Source organism: Heterodontus francisci, chromosome 10 (genome assembly GCF_036365525.1).
Source record: "Heterodontus francisci isolate sHetFra1 chromosome 10, sHetFra1.hap1, whole genome shotgun sequence".
Taxonomy (NCBI): Eukaryota; Metazoa; Chordata; class Chondrichthyes; order Heterodontiformes; family Heterodontidae; genus Heterodontus; species Heterodontus francisci.
The window spans coordinates 40,972,722-40,991,066 of NC_090380.1; the positions used below are offsets into that span (position 1 = coordinate 40,972,722).

At 42.5% G+C, this 18,345-nt stretch overlaps 1 protein-coding gene across 1 annotated transcript in view; it reads left to right on the top strand.

Annotated features, from left to right (window-relative positions):
• The window catches only part of cnksr2a (connector enhancer of kinase suppressor of Ras 2a), a 613,293-nt gene that overhangs the window by 382,080 nt on the left and 212,868 nt on the right, over positions 1–18,345 (top strand). Inside the window, exons 11-12 of the mRNA XM_068039874.1 lie at positions 12,729–12,940; positions 15,449–15,538. Of these exons, the coding sequence (XP_067895975.1) occupies positions 12,729–12,940; positions 15,449–15,538 (302 nt within the window). The remainder of the gene's footprint in view (positions 1–12,728; positions 12,941–15,448; positions 15,539–18,345) is intronic.

Sequence of the window (18,345 nt, forward strand, 5' to 3'; positions counted from 1 at the left end):
CCTCTTTGTTCCCCCCCACACTCTGTCATTTGCTAATTGTGTATCAATTGTTTAATTATATGCAGGTGGAAGCTGTTAATTGGGGTTTTACTTAAGCAAGTATAAGGAAACTCTTACTGACTCTGGTAGAGGGTTTTGAGTGAGGAGCTACATATTTGTAATTCTTTTACTGTCTAATAAATATGAAACTGAGTAAAGATAGGCTGCAGCATTATCCTTCCACAACAAGCTTTCTGGAATTTAACATGGTAGCAGAGGATGGTTGCCTAAAGTTGAAGGTTGGAAACTAGGATTTTTTTTTACATAGAGAACTAAAATCTCATTGGCTATTGTGGAAAATATGGCAGAAAGCAAATGTAAATTGTCAGGCTATGATTACCCTTCTATGCCCTGAATCTGAACATATGATCAATGGAAGAACCAAATGGATATGTGGACACGGGTTATGCCCTACCAAAGATGAAACAAGGTATGGCCTTGGCCTTGGCACTTCCTATCAAAGGTAAAATCAGAAGTAAAGTGTTTTATGAACTTGATGCTCGTCAGTTGGATACTGATGAAGGTTTGGATCTTCTGTTAAGATTATTGGATAAAATTTACAAGAAAGATAAACTATTAAATGCGTATGGTCAGACTTGATAGATTTCGGAAAACAGATGGTTATTCAATGGAGGAATATGTCATAGACTTTAACAGACTGTGTAGAAGATTGAGGAAATTCAATTTGGAGATCCCTGGTTCAGTGCGAGCATTTAAATTGCTAGATTGTGCTAGGGTGTTGCATATGCACAGGCTCCTGGTTCAAATTGGAGTTCATTTCTTGGAAAAAGACTCCCTGTTAGATCAGATATCTGCTGCCGTAAAGAAATTCCTGGGGAAACTGTCATTTCCTGCAGCCCTGGTAGAACAAACAGGGCATTCTGCAGTGACACAAACAATGGAGGACTCAATGTTTACTGGACTTCGCAATGATCCAGATATTGGACGCAATCATAATTTTAATGGAAGAGTTAAAGACAGGAGGAATGAGGATGAAAGCACATTTAGCAGGTCTGACTATTAAAGTGGAAGACAGAATTGAAACAGCAATCATAGGCAAATTAATCCCAGGAATGCCCAAGGAACAGTTAATAGGTGCTTCAGGTGTGACTCAACGTATCATTATGCAATGAACTGCACAAAGTGGAGGGGCATAGTCCTGGCAATAACACATGACACATAGAATACTGAGGCAGAAGAGGAAGATACTGATGAATCTGAATGAATTGGACTAGTCACAAGGGCTGGAATTTTATGGGGCCCCCCCCCCACCCCACAGGAGCAGGCTGGTGGTGGGGGCTGTTGTAAAACTGAGTGGGAGGCAGGGAGTGACTTTCCCGACGCCTCACCGCCCCCGCTGCAATTTTACGCGGGCAGCGGTGGCGTAAAACAGACCACACGCCCCAGGCCAATCAAAGCCCTTAAGTGGCCAATTAACAGCCACTTAATGGCTTCCTCCCACCTCTTTGTGGTAAAGTAGCAGCGATGGGTGGGCAGCTGAGGTCCCCAGGACTTGGCAGCCTCCTTGCGGGCTGGGGTGGCCCTCCTGATCAGGCACCCTGTGCCCCACAGAGGGACCCCGAACGGCCCAACTGCCCCCACTGCACTACGCCTCCCAACCAGTCCCCCCTTGCCTCGCCGTGGCCCGGCCAGTTGTCCCCGGCAAGACCCCAAAACTTACCTCTCTTCCGGGCCCAGTGTCCACGATCCTGCTGTTGGCTGGGTGCAGCCCCAGCAGTGCCCGTCACTCCTGAGAGCTCCATTAGGCGGGACTTCCTGCCACAGAGGGGTGGAAATCCTGCACAAGTCCAAGTCCACATAAAATCATAGCGTGGCTACCAGACCTAACCGAGGCAGGCTCGCCCCCAGCTTTTGAGCTGGTGGGTGGGGCCTCCTGGCCAACGTAAGATTCCAGCAAAGGAGCTTTTGTCCCGTGAAGAATGTGTTAGTTGCAGATTCATTCAACCGTGCTGTATTAGATAGTGCTTGCACAGCAACATTATGTAGAACAGATTGGTTACAATGTTATAAAAACAAGAAATGCTGGAACCACTCAGCAGGTCTGGCAGCATCTGTGGAAAGAGAAGCAGAGTTAACGTTTCGGGTCAGTGACCCTTCTTCGGAACTGATAAATATTAAAAATGTCACAGGTTATAAGCAAGTGAGGCGGGGGTGGGGCAAGAGATAACAAAGGAGAAGGTGTAGATTGGACAAGGCCACATAGCTGACCAAAAGGTCATGGAGCAAAGGCAAACAATATGTTAATGGTATGTTGAAAGACAAAGCATTAGTACAGAAAAGGTGTTGACGGACTGATTATTGAACAGCAGCAAGTGCAAACATGAAAAAAACAGTAGGTAAGCAAACTGAACAAACTAAGATGAAATGAAATAAATGCAAAAAAATGTTGCAGAAAAAGAAGAAAAAAGAAAAAACAACTAAAAATTAAAGTAAAATGGGGGACTGTCATGCTGTGAAATTATTGAACTCAATGTTAATTTTCCTGATGGGAAATGTTGTCTTTTAGCTTGGGAAGCGAAGAAAATAAAAAGGGTTGTTAAAAGCACTTTAGCTGTGGAAACATTGGGTCTTGTGGAGACAGTGGATGTGATCTATTTATCAAATATTTTATGTGAAATTCGAAGAAGGGACAGACTGAAGATAAGATACCCATTGAAATTTATGTGGATAATTATTCTTTGTGGGTCAATGTACACTCTACAAAAAGTGTGAGTGAGATAGATTACGTATTGACCTTGCTGGATTGAAAAAAATGCTGGAGAGAAAGGAAATCTTCAAACTTAAATGGGTAGATGCAAGTCATCAGCTATGCAATTGTTTGAACAAAAGAAATGCTAGTACAAAGAAATTGTTAGAGCTGCTAGAGGAGGGGTGTCTCACAATGTAATATTTTGTACCTAATATGGAATTTATTTCGAAATGTTGTTTGAGCATGTTAATCTAAGTTTTATTATAAAAGAAAAAAGGGAATCTGTTCATTGGGTATCAATTGTTTCATTATATGCAGGTGGAGGGTGTTAACTGGGGTCCTACTTGAGCACTTATAAGGAGACTCTTACTGAGACTGGTCGAGGATTTTGGGTGAGGAGCTACATGTGAGGCTCCAGTTTAAAATTGCACAATGAGCTTTCTGGAATTAGGAATCATTTCCACCCCCCCCCACCTCCATGTTGTCCCCGTCCTCTTTGTGCTGTCCCCGCTCTGTGTTGTCTGCTCTCTGTCCCCCATCTCTCTCTCTGACCCCCCCCCCCACTCTATATCTGTCCCCTTTTTCTCTCTCTTCCCCTCTCTCTGTTCTCCTGCTTTCTCTCTGTTCCCCTGCTCACTCTCTCTCTGTTCCCCTGCTCACTCTCTCTCTGTTCCCCTGCTCACTCTCTCTCTGTTCCCCTGCTCACTCTCTCTCTGTTCCCTGCTCTCTCTCTCTCTGCCCCCTCTCTCTCCCTCCCTCTCTCTCTGCCCCTCCCTCTATCTCTGTTCCCCTCCTCTCTCTCTCTCTCACTGCCCCCTTCTCTCTCTTTCTCTCTGTTCCCTTCTCTCTCTCCTCCTCCCTGCTCCCCCACACTCTCACTCTCTCTCTCTGCGCCCCCCCCCCCCCCGGGCTCTCTCTGCATTTTTGTCTGCTCCCTCCTTTTGCTCTCTCTCTGGCCCCATCTCCATCACTCCTCTCTCTCTCTCTGCCTCCTGCCCCTCTCTCTCTCTATCTCTGCCCTCCTCACTCTGCCCTCCTCTCAATCTCTCTGCTCTCCTCTCACTTTCTCTGTCCCCCTCTCACTCTCTCTCTGCCCCTCCATCCCCCCTTTCTCTCTCTCTCTCCCCCTCTCTCTCTGTCCCCCTCTCTCTCTCTGTCTCTGCCCCACCCCCACTGTTGCTGAGAGCGGGGGACAGTGCTTTCCGAAAATTGGACAGCTTCGTGGTTTTCCAGCGGGCTTTTAAAAAATAATTGGAACCCTCCAGAAATCCCTAAATCTTTCCAAAGTTTGAAAAGCGCTGTTCCCGCTCCCAGCACCTGACAACTGTGAAAATGGAAAGGAGTATTAATGAGCATTAGATAAAGATCTGAGCTTAGAAATTCCAATTCAGCTGTGAAACTGACAGTGCGATTTTTTTAAAACTGGTCTAGTCGGAAAGAAGAAGCCAATGGGAAGTTTCTCATCCCTGAAATTACCAGTCACGGATCTCCAAATTTTTTTTGCCACGGACACTGGTGTCCGTGTATGGACACGTTGCCGACCCCTGTTCTGGCCATGAGCAGTACTGAAAGTTATAAGGATCGTCACAGAGTGATCAAATTCACCATGGGGCGTTGTGATAGCTTGGGGCAACACAATGGTATATATGGAAAACACAGATTATCATTGATGCAAAGAACTGCTACATTGAGATAAACAAGACTGAGTAGATGTGGCATTAAAATTGGTTTATGTGTAATGCATAGAAAATGATATCTGATTTCAATTTAAAAAAACTTAAAATAGTCCAAATATACAATTTATTTTTGTGTACATTTTACCCAGATTATTTAATTTACTGAGGGAAATTTCTCTCAGTCACACCAGAGGTAATCAGGCAAAGCTTATCATATTTATCTAGCCTTGCAGCCTGCATTATTCAATAATGACTTCTTGTTTTCCATTTATGACATTGCTGTAGTCCTAGCAACACAGCTATCATAATGTTCCATAGCGTATTTGATTATCTCATTCTGTAACTCTGATTAGGCAGGGTCAACACAGATTTTTGAAAGGGAAATAGTGCTTGTCTAATCTTTCAGAGTCTTTTGAGGTTGTAACTAACAGAGTAGATAAGGGGTATTCAATGGAGGTAGTGTATTTGGATTTTCAAAAAGCTGTCAATAAGGTGCCACACAAGAGGTTATTACACAAAATTGGGACTCATGGGATTGAGAAAATACATTAGCATGGCTTGAGGATTGGTTAACAGACAAAGAGAGTAGGAAAAATCGGGTCATTGTCAGGTTGGCAGGCTGTGACTATTAGGGTACCACAAGGATCAGTATGCTTGTGTCTCAGCGATTTGCAAGCTATATCAATGACTCAGATGAGGGGGCTATGTATCCAATTTTGCAGACAATCCAAAGTTAGGAGAGAAAGTAAGCTGTAAGGAAGATGCAAAGAGGCTGCAAAGGGATATAGACAGACTCAACAAGTGGGCAATAACATGACAGACGAACTTTAATGTTGGGAAGTGTGAAGTTATTCACTTTGGTAAGAAAAATAGAAAAGCAGAATATTTTATAAATGGTGAGAGACTGGGAAATGTTGGTATTTCGAGGGACCTGGGTGTCCTAGTACACAACTCTCAGAATGTCAACGTGCAGGTACAGCAAGCAATTTGGATAGTTAATGGTATGTTAACTTTTATTATAAAGGGATTGGAGTAAAAGAGTAAAGAGTATAATTGCAGTCTTAGTGCAATTATATAGGGCATTGCTGAGGCTACACCTGGAGTACTGTCCACAGTTCTGGTCTCCTTACCTAGAAATTGTCTTAGAGGAAGTGCAACAAAGGTTCACTAAGCTGATTCCTGGGTTAAGGGGATTGTCCTATGAGCAGATTAGACTTGTATTCCATAGAATTTAGGAGAGTGAGAGGTGATCTCATTGAAATACATAATACTCTTAGAGGGCTTCACAGGTTAGATGCTGGGAGGATATTTTCCCTGGCTAGGGAGTCTAGAATTAAGGGTCACAGTCTCAGAATAGGAATCTGCCATTTACAACTGAGAGGAGGAGACATTTCTTCAATAAAAGGGTTGTGAATCTTTGGAATTCGCTACCTCAGACAGCTGTGAATTCTCAGTCGTTTAGTATTTTAACGATAGAGATCAATAGTTTTTGGATACTAAGGGGATTAAGAAATTTGGGAATGGTGCAGAAAGGTGGAGTTGAGATAGAAGATCAGAAGATCTTCTTGAATGATGAAGCAGGATTGACGTGGCGAATGGCCTTCTCCTGCTCCCAATTCTTAAGTTCTTTCCTTATAATTTTCAGTAGTTTGTGGCCAGATATTTGTCCAGTTCTTTCTTAAATTGGTCCAGCATTACTTTCCTTTTCTGGGTGTTTATTGTATGCATCCACTACTCTGATGGAGGTGAAAATTTTCCAACCTCTAGCTTCACTTAAAGCTCATTAACAGTGTTTTTGTGTCTGATGTTCTGAGGTCAAGGCCAAAGTTAAATGGTTTACCTACATGTTACAGGAATATATGATTAACTAGATTTCCTGCTTACGTTATCACTGCCCCTCTCAGTATTTTACAGACTTAAATTACATGCCTTGTCAGTCTTTTCACTGCTGAAAGCAAAGTTGGGCACTAAGTAATAACGCATTGGGCCTTCACCTCTGGTACCTAGGTCTCAATCAGCCTCCTTTATCAATTGGCTGTAAAAAAAAAAGTTTTGTATAAAATAAGTGCAAGCAATTTCTAGTGGGGATGTATTCACAGACATTCTCCTTCCAATTCAGCACTTTTTGACAACAAATTGATCACTAAGGTCAAAACATGCTATTGTGGAAGAGTAGTAGCAAGCATCTTTCTGAAGCTGAGCCGAAGCAGATTGCAGCTTGTTGTGCTAACCTTACCATGGATGCTTGATGCTGACAATAGAGTCATTGAGAGATACAGCACTGAAACAGGCCCTTCGGCCCACCTAGTCTGTGCCAACCAACAACCACCCAGTTATACTAATCCTACATTAATCCCATATTCCCTACCACATCCTACCACCTACCTACACTAGGGGCAATTTACAATGGCCAATTTACCTATCAACCTGCAAGTCTTTGACTGTGGGAGGAAACCGGAGCACCCGGCGGAAACCCACACGGTCACAGGGAGAACTTGCAAACTCCACACAGGCAGTACCCAGAACTGAACCTGGGTCTCTGGAGCTGTGATGCTGCAGTGCTAACCACTGCGCCGCGCCAATGGATGACAAAAGTGGAAAAATGTTCCATTCCCTGGTCCCTACTTCACCTCGTTTGGTACAACAAGTCAAAAAAAAGGGTAGAAAACAAATTCACTTTCATGATTCTGAGTTCACTTTAGGCGAATAAAATACAGAACAATTTCAGATGTCACAAGATAAAGGCTTTCATTCTTCAATCACCATAAAAAGACTCGTTTTCACTTTCTCTTATCATGGGTCCAATGCATGGATTTTGGAGATTATCTACAAAAGATGTGCGATGTTTTTCAAAACTTTTCTTCCCAGATCCGCAGGATAATTCCCATCTAAAGCCTCTACTGTGCAATTGATATGTTTTGTTTTAATGAACATCACAGAGCCAGTGGCAAGTAAGAAGTACCCAGCATTTAGTCAGCTCCAGAACATCTGAGATTTCTACTCCATTTAGGCTTAAAAAGACTGGAAAAAACTTACTGCATGAATGAAACTTCAAGTTGATCTTCTTAATCTCTTAGCATTAAAGTGCCCTGTACAATATGAAATGCTCATGTTTATATTCTTGTAAAATAGGCAGGCAAAAGGAACATGTCCAGGCATTGTGCCTTTTTTGAGCTAACAAAGCATGGGGGACAGCAGTTCGCTGGTGAATTATCCATGGCAATGCCTCGGCCTCAGAGCCAACTTGCCAACCAATCAGCACCCCTTTTCTCATGCAGTATGAAATAATTCCTCATAAAATGTTGCTATTTTTCTGTAGTGGGAACTAACTGTTGCTAAAGGTAACTGGCCATTGGCCTGGACTTGAAAGCAGTGGTTTTGTCTAAGCTAATCACATAATTACTAGTTTCACTTCTGTCTGGATAAACTTGGGTAGTCAAACCAAGGCAGTAGTCTAAGAACAGTTCTTAACTGTTTAATAGCAGTAAAAGGAATATATGAGCATGTGTAAATATTCATTCAATAAAATTGGCCACAATAACTTCTTGGTTTATATCTTTAAGCAACTTTTTTGTGCTGAGCAAGGTGTGGGATAGCATTTCTGGAAGATAATTCTCCACTTTGATCATTCAGTGTAAATATCAAGCATTTCCAGTTTAGCTGTGCTGTCACCCCAAGTCCCCTTAATCTTGTTCATAATTGTTGATGGTGGAAGTCGATGTTTTCAATTTGTTAATATTTCATTGGTAAAATTCAAACAGTTAAGCTGTACCTAATTCTGGTTGAAACAGAATGGAGTATGGGTGGCATTGAATGGAGCAAATTTTGTAATGAGGAGGAGGCTATGTGCAATATAGTGCATATAATCTGATGTCATGCCAATGCAAATTCTTAAAGGCACAGATACACAGCTTCTGCCCTGGAGAGTGCTAACTCTGGGTTAACTTGATTGTGGAAAAGAATTGGTAAAACAAAGCTCTCTTTTCTCTCTAGAAAAGTAATTACAATGGAACCTGTCATTTAAGACCACCTATTTTATAAAGAAAAAGTGGTCTCTCAAGATAGATAGTGGGAGAGAAATTGGTTCACTTCTAACAGTGCTACGCACACTATGTTGATTCCCCGGGGGTGGGCAGCGCAGTGGGCTGCTACCTGTGTGGCCCACACAGCACTTGGCAACACTGTCAATGAAGAATGTCACATGGGCCTTGCAGGAGCAGCCCGCTGCACTGCCTGCTCCTTGGGAATCAACGTAGTCTGCATAGCACCACTAGAAGTGGCACAGCATGAACAAATTTCTCCACCAGTGCCTCTTCGGAGGGGCATTCCAAATGAACCAGATTTTAAGCAACTCTTTTACAAAACTTAATCCTGCACTTAACTTTTTTAACTAAATTAAATCTTAATGTTTGTACCATGTATTTTGTCAGAATAATACAACATTCCATCCAGTTCTCTATAAAGCTGAATATTGTTGCAGCAAGTGCATTCAGGTAAAATTCTTCCTAAAATATTTTACGAGGAGTTAAAACAAAGAAGTGTTTGTTTCTTCACTGAAGACAAAATAGGTGTGAAATGTTTCTTTGATTACCTTAATGCTTCAAGCTGGCTTCACCAGATTTTTAAGCATTTTCCTCTGAATGATACCTCTTAGGAAGCTGAACATGGAAAAGTTTCAATGCCCCTTTAAAGTCTGTTAATAGTAGATCAGTATTTGAAGTCTACAGATTTTAATGCTATCTGAACAAGTCAGTGGAATTGGCAATTAGCATTTTATAGAACTTGGCAAAAATAAACTTCCTACCCACTGCTGGAAGAGAATAAATTTGTGCCATTACATAGCTCTGAGATCTCAACTCTCATTATAATCAGTCTGAGAAACGCACACGTTGAAAGGATGGGAAACAGGCAAGGTCAAAAGCACAAAGCTAAAATGTGAATGGGGTTGGCTCATAGGCTACTGCATGCTGCTATATCACACAAAACAAAACACATTGGCTTTGGGCTGATATGAAGACTGGTGCGTTCATTAATTACAAACAAGCCTTCTGGGTGCTGGTTTAGCAGGTTGTCTTTCATTGGAGATGAATTGCAACAAGAATCTTTCAAGCTAATCATAAATGACAGGTTCCACTGTGCTATTTTTGGCATTGAATGCTCTGTGGTTTCCGACATGATGCAAATAGGATTAAACTTTGTTGGTTTGATACTTTTAAAAATAATCTTGATATGATCAGTGTTTATGGCAATTCCATTTTTAGAGTGTATTATCAATTTATTGAAAAGAACAAAACTAGTGTCCCACTGGTCAGTCTGCAAACTCATGTGGTCTAACACTATGTCATATAGACCAAGAAGGTCCCAGCTTCAATCCTTGGTTTGTGCTAAAATTGGTTAATGCTATCCAGGAGAAATTTGGGGGCCCTGATTTCTCTATGATAGGAAGTTGAAGAAAACAAACAGCAGTCATATTTCTTTGCTTATGATTCGATCCAATGATAGAGGTTTACAAAGTTATGAGTGGCATGGACAGAATGGATAGTCAGAATCTTTTTCCCAGGGTGGAAGAGTCAGTTACTAGGGGACATAGGTTTAAGGTGAGAGGGGCAAAGTTTAGAGGGGATATGCGAGGCAAGTTCTTGACACAGAGGGTGGTGAGTGCCTGGAACTTGCTGCCGGGGGAGGTGGTGGAAGCAGGTACGATAGCGACGTTTAAGAGGCATCTTGACAAATACATGAATAGGAAGGGAATAGAGGGGTACGGTCCCCGGAAGTGCAGAAGATTTTAGTTTAGGCAGGCATCAGGATCGGCGCAGGCTTGGAGGGCCGAATGGCCTGTTCCTGTGCTGTACTGTTCTTTGTTCTTTGTTGTTCAATGGTCCATGCCAAAACTGTCGATACAATTGAATAGTCTATCGTGCTCACTGTCTCAGCCACCTGTGAAGAATTGGCACTTGCACAATAAGGTACTGAAGGCCCCTGAAACCCATACTATTGTAGGAGTGATTCCTCATTCTTCTGCTCACAGGAGCTCAGGTCAGAGAGAGGGTTGCAACATTTTAACCATGATTCTCCATATTGCTGTGAGGACAGCTCCCTGCTGGAAAGTGCAGGATTGTTGAATCACTGTTTATACCTCAGTGTGATTTGCTGTCTTCAGGAGAGGGGAGAAAATCGAGAGAAAGAACAGATTTCTTTAAATCAACTAAACCGTATTAATCGGTGATTCTAGGTTTACTGTTGATGATTGATCTGAGACTTGTCAGTACTCCCATAAAACTCCTTAAGCAGAGATGTTAATGATTGTTATTTAATACATTGTACTGCTCTGAAGATGGTATTGCCAGAAGACATCAAAAATGTAACCAAGTGCAATCATTTTTCTTGAGTATGTTTTATTAATCACGTTTAAAAGAATAAAATGTTTAAAATGTCCAATGTTAGCATTTTCGTTCACTCGGGAATTTATTTATTCGTGCTTTTTTTAATAATTATATCAGCTGTATGAATTTTTTTTGGTGCCACTGTAAATGTTCTTCTTTTCTCAGTCACACTCTGTGAAATGTTTTTTAGGATGCACTTTCTTTCTTGGGGCTTTAATCCAGTATGGCTTTCAAAAAATATTCACATTTTTGCATCTCAGCTAATTGTTTTATTATATTTATTTTATTGAATTTTTCTGATTGAAAATTCCGCACCCATTCCTCCACTCCCTAGACCCCAAAAAAGGAAACATTGGTATCTCCGGAGTACTAACTCCGTGCTTTCTAACCATAAATAATTCTCTCTGCTTCTGTAACTCAAGAGTCTCTATATCGGCCACAACTCTTGTAACAGTAAGTCCAAATGTTCTTTTTTACCAGACAATTCTGGCAGCAATGAATGACACAAATTAACTGTTGAGTTGTGGGATGTGTAGATAGCAGCTTCTTTCTTAACAATTAATTGACAAAGTAGATCATTTTATACATCTAGATACTGGCTTTTCTTTTTACACAATTACTCCTCGTGAGCTCCTTGAATGAAGGTGCTCTTCACTTTCATTTCTGCCTCCAGTTACCTGCAGAAGGCCCCAAAAATATATTGATTGTCACAGCAGCCTTGCTGGCTGATTTGTCATGGGGACATGATTAATTCAGATGGTTGCTGTACTGCCCATCCTTCCTAGCTCAGGGGGAAGTAATAGTATTTCATTAGTGTGCAATTTGTACCCTGTGCCATGATGAATGAAAATCCCTACTAAATAGTAGTTGAAGAAGGTCTCTCTTCCCCCTTCCCATTTTTTTCTCTCTTCAGTGATCCTTATCCATGCACAGTAGAACTGGTAACTCTAGAGTCTGGTATTTGCAGCCTAGTGATAAATGTTGTTGGGTGAGTATGTAGTATAAATCACTTAGTTTATGTTAAGTGAAAATGTGGGTGTTTGTTTCTCAGATTTGTGATGGAAATTGTGATATTGTCATGAGAAATTATGCTAAAAATCATTGCCCAACCATGGCAGAATGGATTGCATTCTTCCAACTTTTACAGGCCCCTTCTTAAAAGCAGATTTTTTTCTCCTATTGGTCTTACTTAGCTTGGTTTAGCGAAGGATTACAAAACCGGGCAGCATCTTTTCTATGACAGTGGTGACTCACTGCAATTTATTCCCAGCAATAACAAATCTTAATATCCCTTCATAATTCAAGTATCCTTGGTACCTAGTGTGCAAGATTGACTGCAAAACTGTGGTACGTGTTGTTCAAACAAACTGCTGATAGCATTTGTACATGAACAGAATGGCTGCAAAGGGTCTTTATTATAACACGCACAAAAAAAACATGGATCACCTTCATACTTCAGCATTTTAAAATTTACAAACCACTTATTTTCTAAATATCTTCTAATATCTCAGAGAGAGCACAATGGCTTCCATGACAAAATTACAAACCTGATTTGTTGCTGTGTTCCACCTTTTATTGACCTATTGCTTGAGATGGCCAATGTTGGAGTGCTTGTCAAAAAGAAGTGAAATTCTATTATTCGATACTGTGCAGAGTTCCTGTTTTCTACTGTAATTGATAATTGATACAGTTTCCAAAAACCATAATCTCCTCATAAATGGCTGTCATAGAGGAGTTTACAATTGGAAATGAAAATGCAGCATATTAAATTGAAGTTAGAAAACTTAAGAATATTAGCACCATATTTCATTCTATAATGTAGATGTTTACCTGTTTCAATGGAATCATTAGCTTGACTTCTGTTTGTTTAATTAGAAAGATAAACAGAGCCTTTGAATTTTATTTTTCTCCAATTAAAAGGGATGAAAAAGGAAACCTTCCCATTGAGGAATCCAGCAGACATGCTTTAGGCAAACCAGTGCACAAAGGATCAGAGTCACCTAATTCTTTCCTGGATCAGGAATATCGAAAACGCTTCACAGTGATTGAAGGAGATGCAATGATTCTCAGCTATGATTATGACACAAGCAGGTCAAATGTACCAGGCAGAAGAGAAAATACTCTGACATATGGTAATTTTAGCTTCTGTCTAGTTTTTGTATTCAGAATTGGCCTCAACATCTATACTCTTAAAAAGAAAATTGTATCTATTTGTAAGTGTGACCATGTGATATGGGGTCATAGTTTTGTCGAGAGCCTGCAACCAATTAAATTGCAGAACCAGAGATCACGTTCAAAACTTCAACCAATCAGATCCCAGTGATCACTGGCCCTTCAACCAAAGCCATATCGCCAATAATCAATCAGATCATAGATCCATCTCAGCTCATTTCTGATTAATTTGCAATCATAAAAATGATCAATCACAAGCTCCTAAGAAAGAATTCTATAGCATACAGTTGTTTTTTTTATTTGTTCGTGGGATGTGGGCATGCCTGGCAAATCCAGCATTTATGGCCCATCCCAAATTGTCCTTGGAAAGGTGGTGGTGAGCCATCTCCTTGAACCACTGCAGTCCATGTGTAGGTTTACCCACAGCCCTGTTAGGGAGGGAGTTGCAGGATTTTGACCCAGCAACAGTGAAGGAATGACAATATAATTCCAAGTCAAGATGGTGTGTTGGTGTGTGAAATGGAGGAGAACTTGCAGGTGGTGGTGCTCCCATATACCTGCTGCCCTTGACCTTCTAGGTGGTAGATGTCACGTGTTTGGAATGTGCTGTCAAAGGAGCCTTGGTAAGTTGTTGCAGTGCATCTTGTAGATGCTGCACACTGCTGCTACTGTGCGCCGGTGGTGGAGGGAGAGAATGTTTAATGTGGTGGATGGGGTGCCAATCAAGCAGCCTGCTTTGTCCTGGATGGTGTTGAGCTTCTTGAGTGTTGTTGGAGCTGCACTCATGCAAGCAAGTGGAGAATATCCCATCACACTTCTGACTTGTGCATTCTAGGTGGTGGACAGGCACTGGGGAGACAGGAGGTGAGCTACTCACTGCAGAATTCCCAGCCTCTGACCTGCTGTTTAAGCCACAGTATTTATATGCTGGTCCAGTTAAGTTTCTGGTCAATGGTAACCCAGAGGATGTTGATGTGGGGGATTCAGCAATGTTAATGCTGTTGAACACCAAGGGGAGATGGTTCAATTCTCTCTTGTTGCTGGTCATTGATTGGCACTTATGTGGCATGGATGTCACTTGCCACTTATCAGCCCCAGCCTGTATGTTGTCTATGTTTTGTTGCACAAAGGCACAGACAGCTTCGGTATCTGAGGAATTGCGAATGATACTGAACACTGTACAATCATCAGTGAGCATCCCCATGTCTGACCTGTAATGATAGTTCCTTACTCCCAATGTACTCCTGAAAATAAAATTCATAGTAGTATTTTTTTTTTTAATTCAACAACTCCTCGAAAAAAAATCACATGATTTGCCAACCCTGCCAACTGCCTCACCTTATTGTTGGCCCACACCCTGTATTTGAGGGCAACAAAAACAAGAAATGCTGGATTCACTCAGCAGGTCTGGCAGCATCTGTGGAAAGAGAAGCAGAGTTAACGTTTCGGGTCAGTGACCCTTCTTCGGAACTTTGGTTCCGAAGAAGGGTCACTGACCCGAAACGTTAACTCTGCTTCTCTTTCCACAGATGCTGCCAGACCTGCTGAGTGAATCCAGCATTTCTTGTTTTTGTTTCAGATTTCCAGCATCCGCAGTATTTTGCTTTTATTTTACTGTATTTGAGGGCGCTGCCTGGCTGAGGCCCAGTATTGAGCAGACTGCATTAGAGGCCCAGCCACATCACATGTTTGTTTTGATTCTTATTACAACACTGAAATAATCAGTACCCCAGAGATAGGAGTTCTACTGAACCTGCCAACAGTTTAAGGGTAAACAGCCACTAAGAAATGAAACCGACAGAGACAAAGAAAACTGGGTTCTGCAATTTGTTCAAATTATAAGTGAATTTCAGCTTTAAAGTAGAGTTTGAATACAGGAATTAATCTGTAATTTCATGGTTCACAGAAGCTGTCAGTTACAAATGATATCGTGCCTGACTACTATTTGCTTAAGAAACTAATTCCTCATGTGAAAGAAAAAATAATTGCTTATAAATCATGGTGCAAATAAATCTGATAATTTGGTTTACAGCATCTGATTTTGTTTCCCTTGAGGATTTGTATAAATTTGTGTAAATTAACTATCTAACACTATTGGGGGTGGGGCTGTGTGGGGGATGGGTGGCAGGGTGTACGTTTATTCGAATTAAGCCCTGCAATATTGATAAATTCTGATGAGCAGAGTGGTTTATAATAAAAATCAGGAAGCAGAGTGAAGGGCTTCTTCTAAGCATGAAACAGAATACAATTTGCTGGAATCAAGTATTGCAATCTGCACATTCAATATTAATTCCAGTAATCTGCCTCCCCCAATCTTGCAACTTAATAAAATCAAGTTTTAAAATAGAACTGCTGAATAGAATATGACTAATAGACTGCTTTGAAACCTCAAAGATGAAAAGAAGCAAACACGGCTCAAACTGAAGTACAGCATCTGATTGGAGAATGATTTTTATTGCTGTTTCTAGGTAAACTAAGGCCTATTTCCATGCCAGTGGAATACAGCTGGGTAGGAGAGTATGAAGATTCTAACAGACCCAAAAGAGATGGCAGAAGAGGTGAGTGGTTATTTTGCTTTGTGTAGCCATGTCCCAGAATCTGATTTTAGTTGAAACTTGGCACTTAGAAAACACAGATTGAATTGAATACTTCCACTTAGTGGTGGGAAGCTTTTTTTAAATGTGTGCCAATTGACCTGCCATGTTATTTTTCATGGCCAGATTTGATTTGAGGGCACAATTATGAAGATCAACTACTAAGCTGACCTGTTCCTTTTATGGTCACTGCTCAGATACTCCCTGTGGGAATCTGTCTTTCTTGTGAATTTGTGAAATCAATTGGAGGCCATTAAAGTGCTTGTAACTTTCAAGCTCCAGGTCTGAACTTTACCTTTTTATAGATAATTTGCATTGGTGATCGAGTATGACATCTTGTGTGTCACAGAAGCACATAAAATACAAGACTTAGTGGGTGGGATTTTTACTTAAATGAGAGGACAGGAATGGGGGAGGGCAGTTGCTTAAACTCACCCCTCAGTTTGGCATGCCAGTGTCCTGACATGCTCAGAGTTTAAAAGGTTCTGCCGAGAGCCAGAGGAGGCAACCGCCTGAGATTGATAAATGGCCAGTTAAGCCTCTTAACAAACTTGTTGTCATCTCATTAAGGGCCAGTTTTAAATTTCCTTTATAAGGCACAGGATCCATGCAGGGTCTCGACAAGGAAGAGGAGGCGCAAACACAGTGAGGAGCCAGTCAGAACGGCGGGACAGCACCATTAAAGAGGGAAAGTTCAGAAAAGGCCCTCATCCACAGGCAACCAGTTGTATCAAGTCAGGAGAATTATCTGTCCTATCTCTTCACTCCTGACAAGGGCCTTTGTGGGGGGTGGGGGGGGTGGGGGGGGGAGGAACGGCATTGTGGGGGTGTGGATGGATCCTTCTACTTGCGGATATCAAGAGTTCATAAGAGGGGGCTTCAGGAAGACTGCACATTCCAATTGAAAGGAAGAAAGGACCTAGCAGGAAATAGGATTAAGCTACTCCGAGATAGGATCGACTGGCGATTAGGAGCAGCATCTGCTGGAGCAGAGCCCTGGGCAACAAGGTTGCAGGGGTGAGGAATGAGGGGCAGGCAGGCAACAAAGGCAATACCCTCAGCAGAGGGTCTACCGCCAAAGGAGAAGCTATCTGGACATGTCTGAGCATCAGTGCTGCAGGAGGCAGCAGCTGTCCAGGCAGATGGTTGCTGACTTGTGTGCCTTCATTGAGGGTCACCTGAGAGTTCACAGGAACCATTGCCGTGGCCTTCCCGTGGCTGCAAAAGCTACAGTGGCTTTGCACATTTTTGCAACTGGATCCTTCCAAGCAGCAGCAGCAGCAGACATTGGTGGCATCTCGCAGGCAGCAGCAGATCATTGCATCATGGAGGTAACAGATGCTCTTTTCGAGAGGGCAGTGGATCACATTGAATTCAAGGTGGATTGCAACACTCAAGCTCAAAGGGCAGTGGGATTTGCCTCTGTCACCGGATTCCCTCAGGTGCAGGGGATCATCGATTGCACCCATGTGGCCATCAAGGCACAGACTGACCAGCCAGGGAGATTCCTCAAGAGGAAGGGATCCCACACCTGAAACATTCAGTTGGTATGCGACCATAGCAAGCACTTTATGCAAGTGTGTATACGCTGTCCTGGAAGCTGCCATGACACCTTCATCCTTTGGCAATCAGAGGTGCCAGAGCTCTTCGTGGAGCCATCGGAAATCCATGGATGACTGTTATCGGATAAGGCATATTCTATGAGGAGATGGCTGATGACTCCAGGGCATAACCCTGCTATGGATGCTGAGAGACACAACAACCGATGCCACCTGAGCACGAGGGTCATAAATGAGCAGGCCATTTGTCTACTGAAGATGAGGTTCAGGTGCCTTAACTAGTCAGTGGTGCCTCCCAGTACACTCCTCAAGGGTCTCATGCATTGTGGTTTGTCTGCTGTACACTTAATTATATGGCCCTCCAGAGAGGTGTGGGCCTTAAAGAGGGAGAACGGTTGGAATGACACAGCTCCTTGGAGGAGGAAGAGGGTGAGAAGGAAGCCGAGGACGGGGAGGAGGCTGAAGGAGAACTGGAGAACAGTCATCATGCTTCGCAAGGATGTCGTCGTAGTGGGATCAGGAGGCGGAGTGCTCATCAGGATGGCAGGGAGGTTATGACCACTCTGATTCTGACATGTTTCACCTGGGCAGTACGCAGTCAGCAGGACATTTACAGAGGAGATTCTCCTCCATCTGAGTGAGAGCAAGCATCTGTTAAGAACAAAAGTCAGCAACCTTCCAATGGCACAAACACTCCAAGGCTCGAGTCTCCAACTGGCAGACTCTTCCCCAACACACTCCTTTGCCCTCTAACCCTTATTTTCCATTCTCCTGCCTTTTGCCATGATGAAATGAAAACACACAATTGTGCCTTAGTGCAACAACATGCCACAGCTGACTCTGCCTCCCTGTATCCTCCTGCTCTGAGGTGATGTGAACTTCATCCTGTGCCACCGTCTCTAATGAACTGTGAGGACCCATAGAGGTGCGAATATCTGTGCTTGTGTCGGGTGCTCAGGAAAGCTGTGATGGTGCAGGCTCCGAGGTGTCTTCCTCCTCTGACTCCTCCAGAACAGGTTGGCTGTGTCGTAACTCCTCCTCCTCTGCAGCTGGCCCTGTGGGAGGCAGGAGGTGGTTATAAGAAATCAGCACAATCAACAAATGCTTCTGCTGCTTGAAATAATAAGATGACAGCTTATGCATTGACAGCTTATTACATGGAGAGGATAGCCATGCCTCCCCTTAATCTGGGGATGTTGAGATCTTTTCACC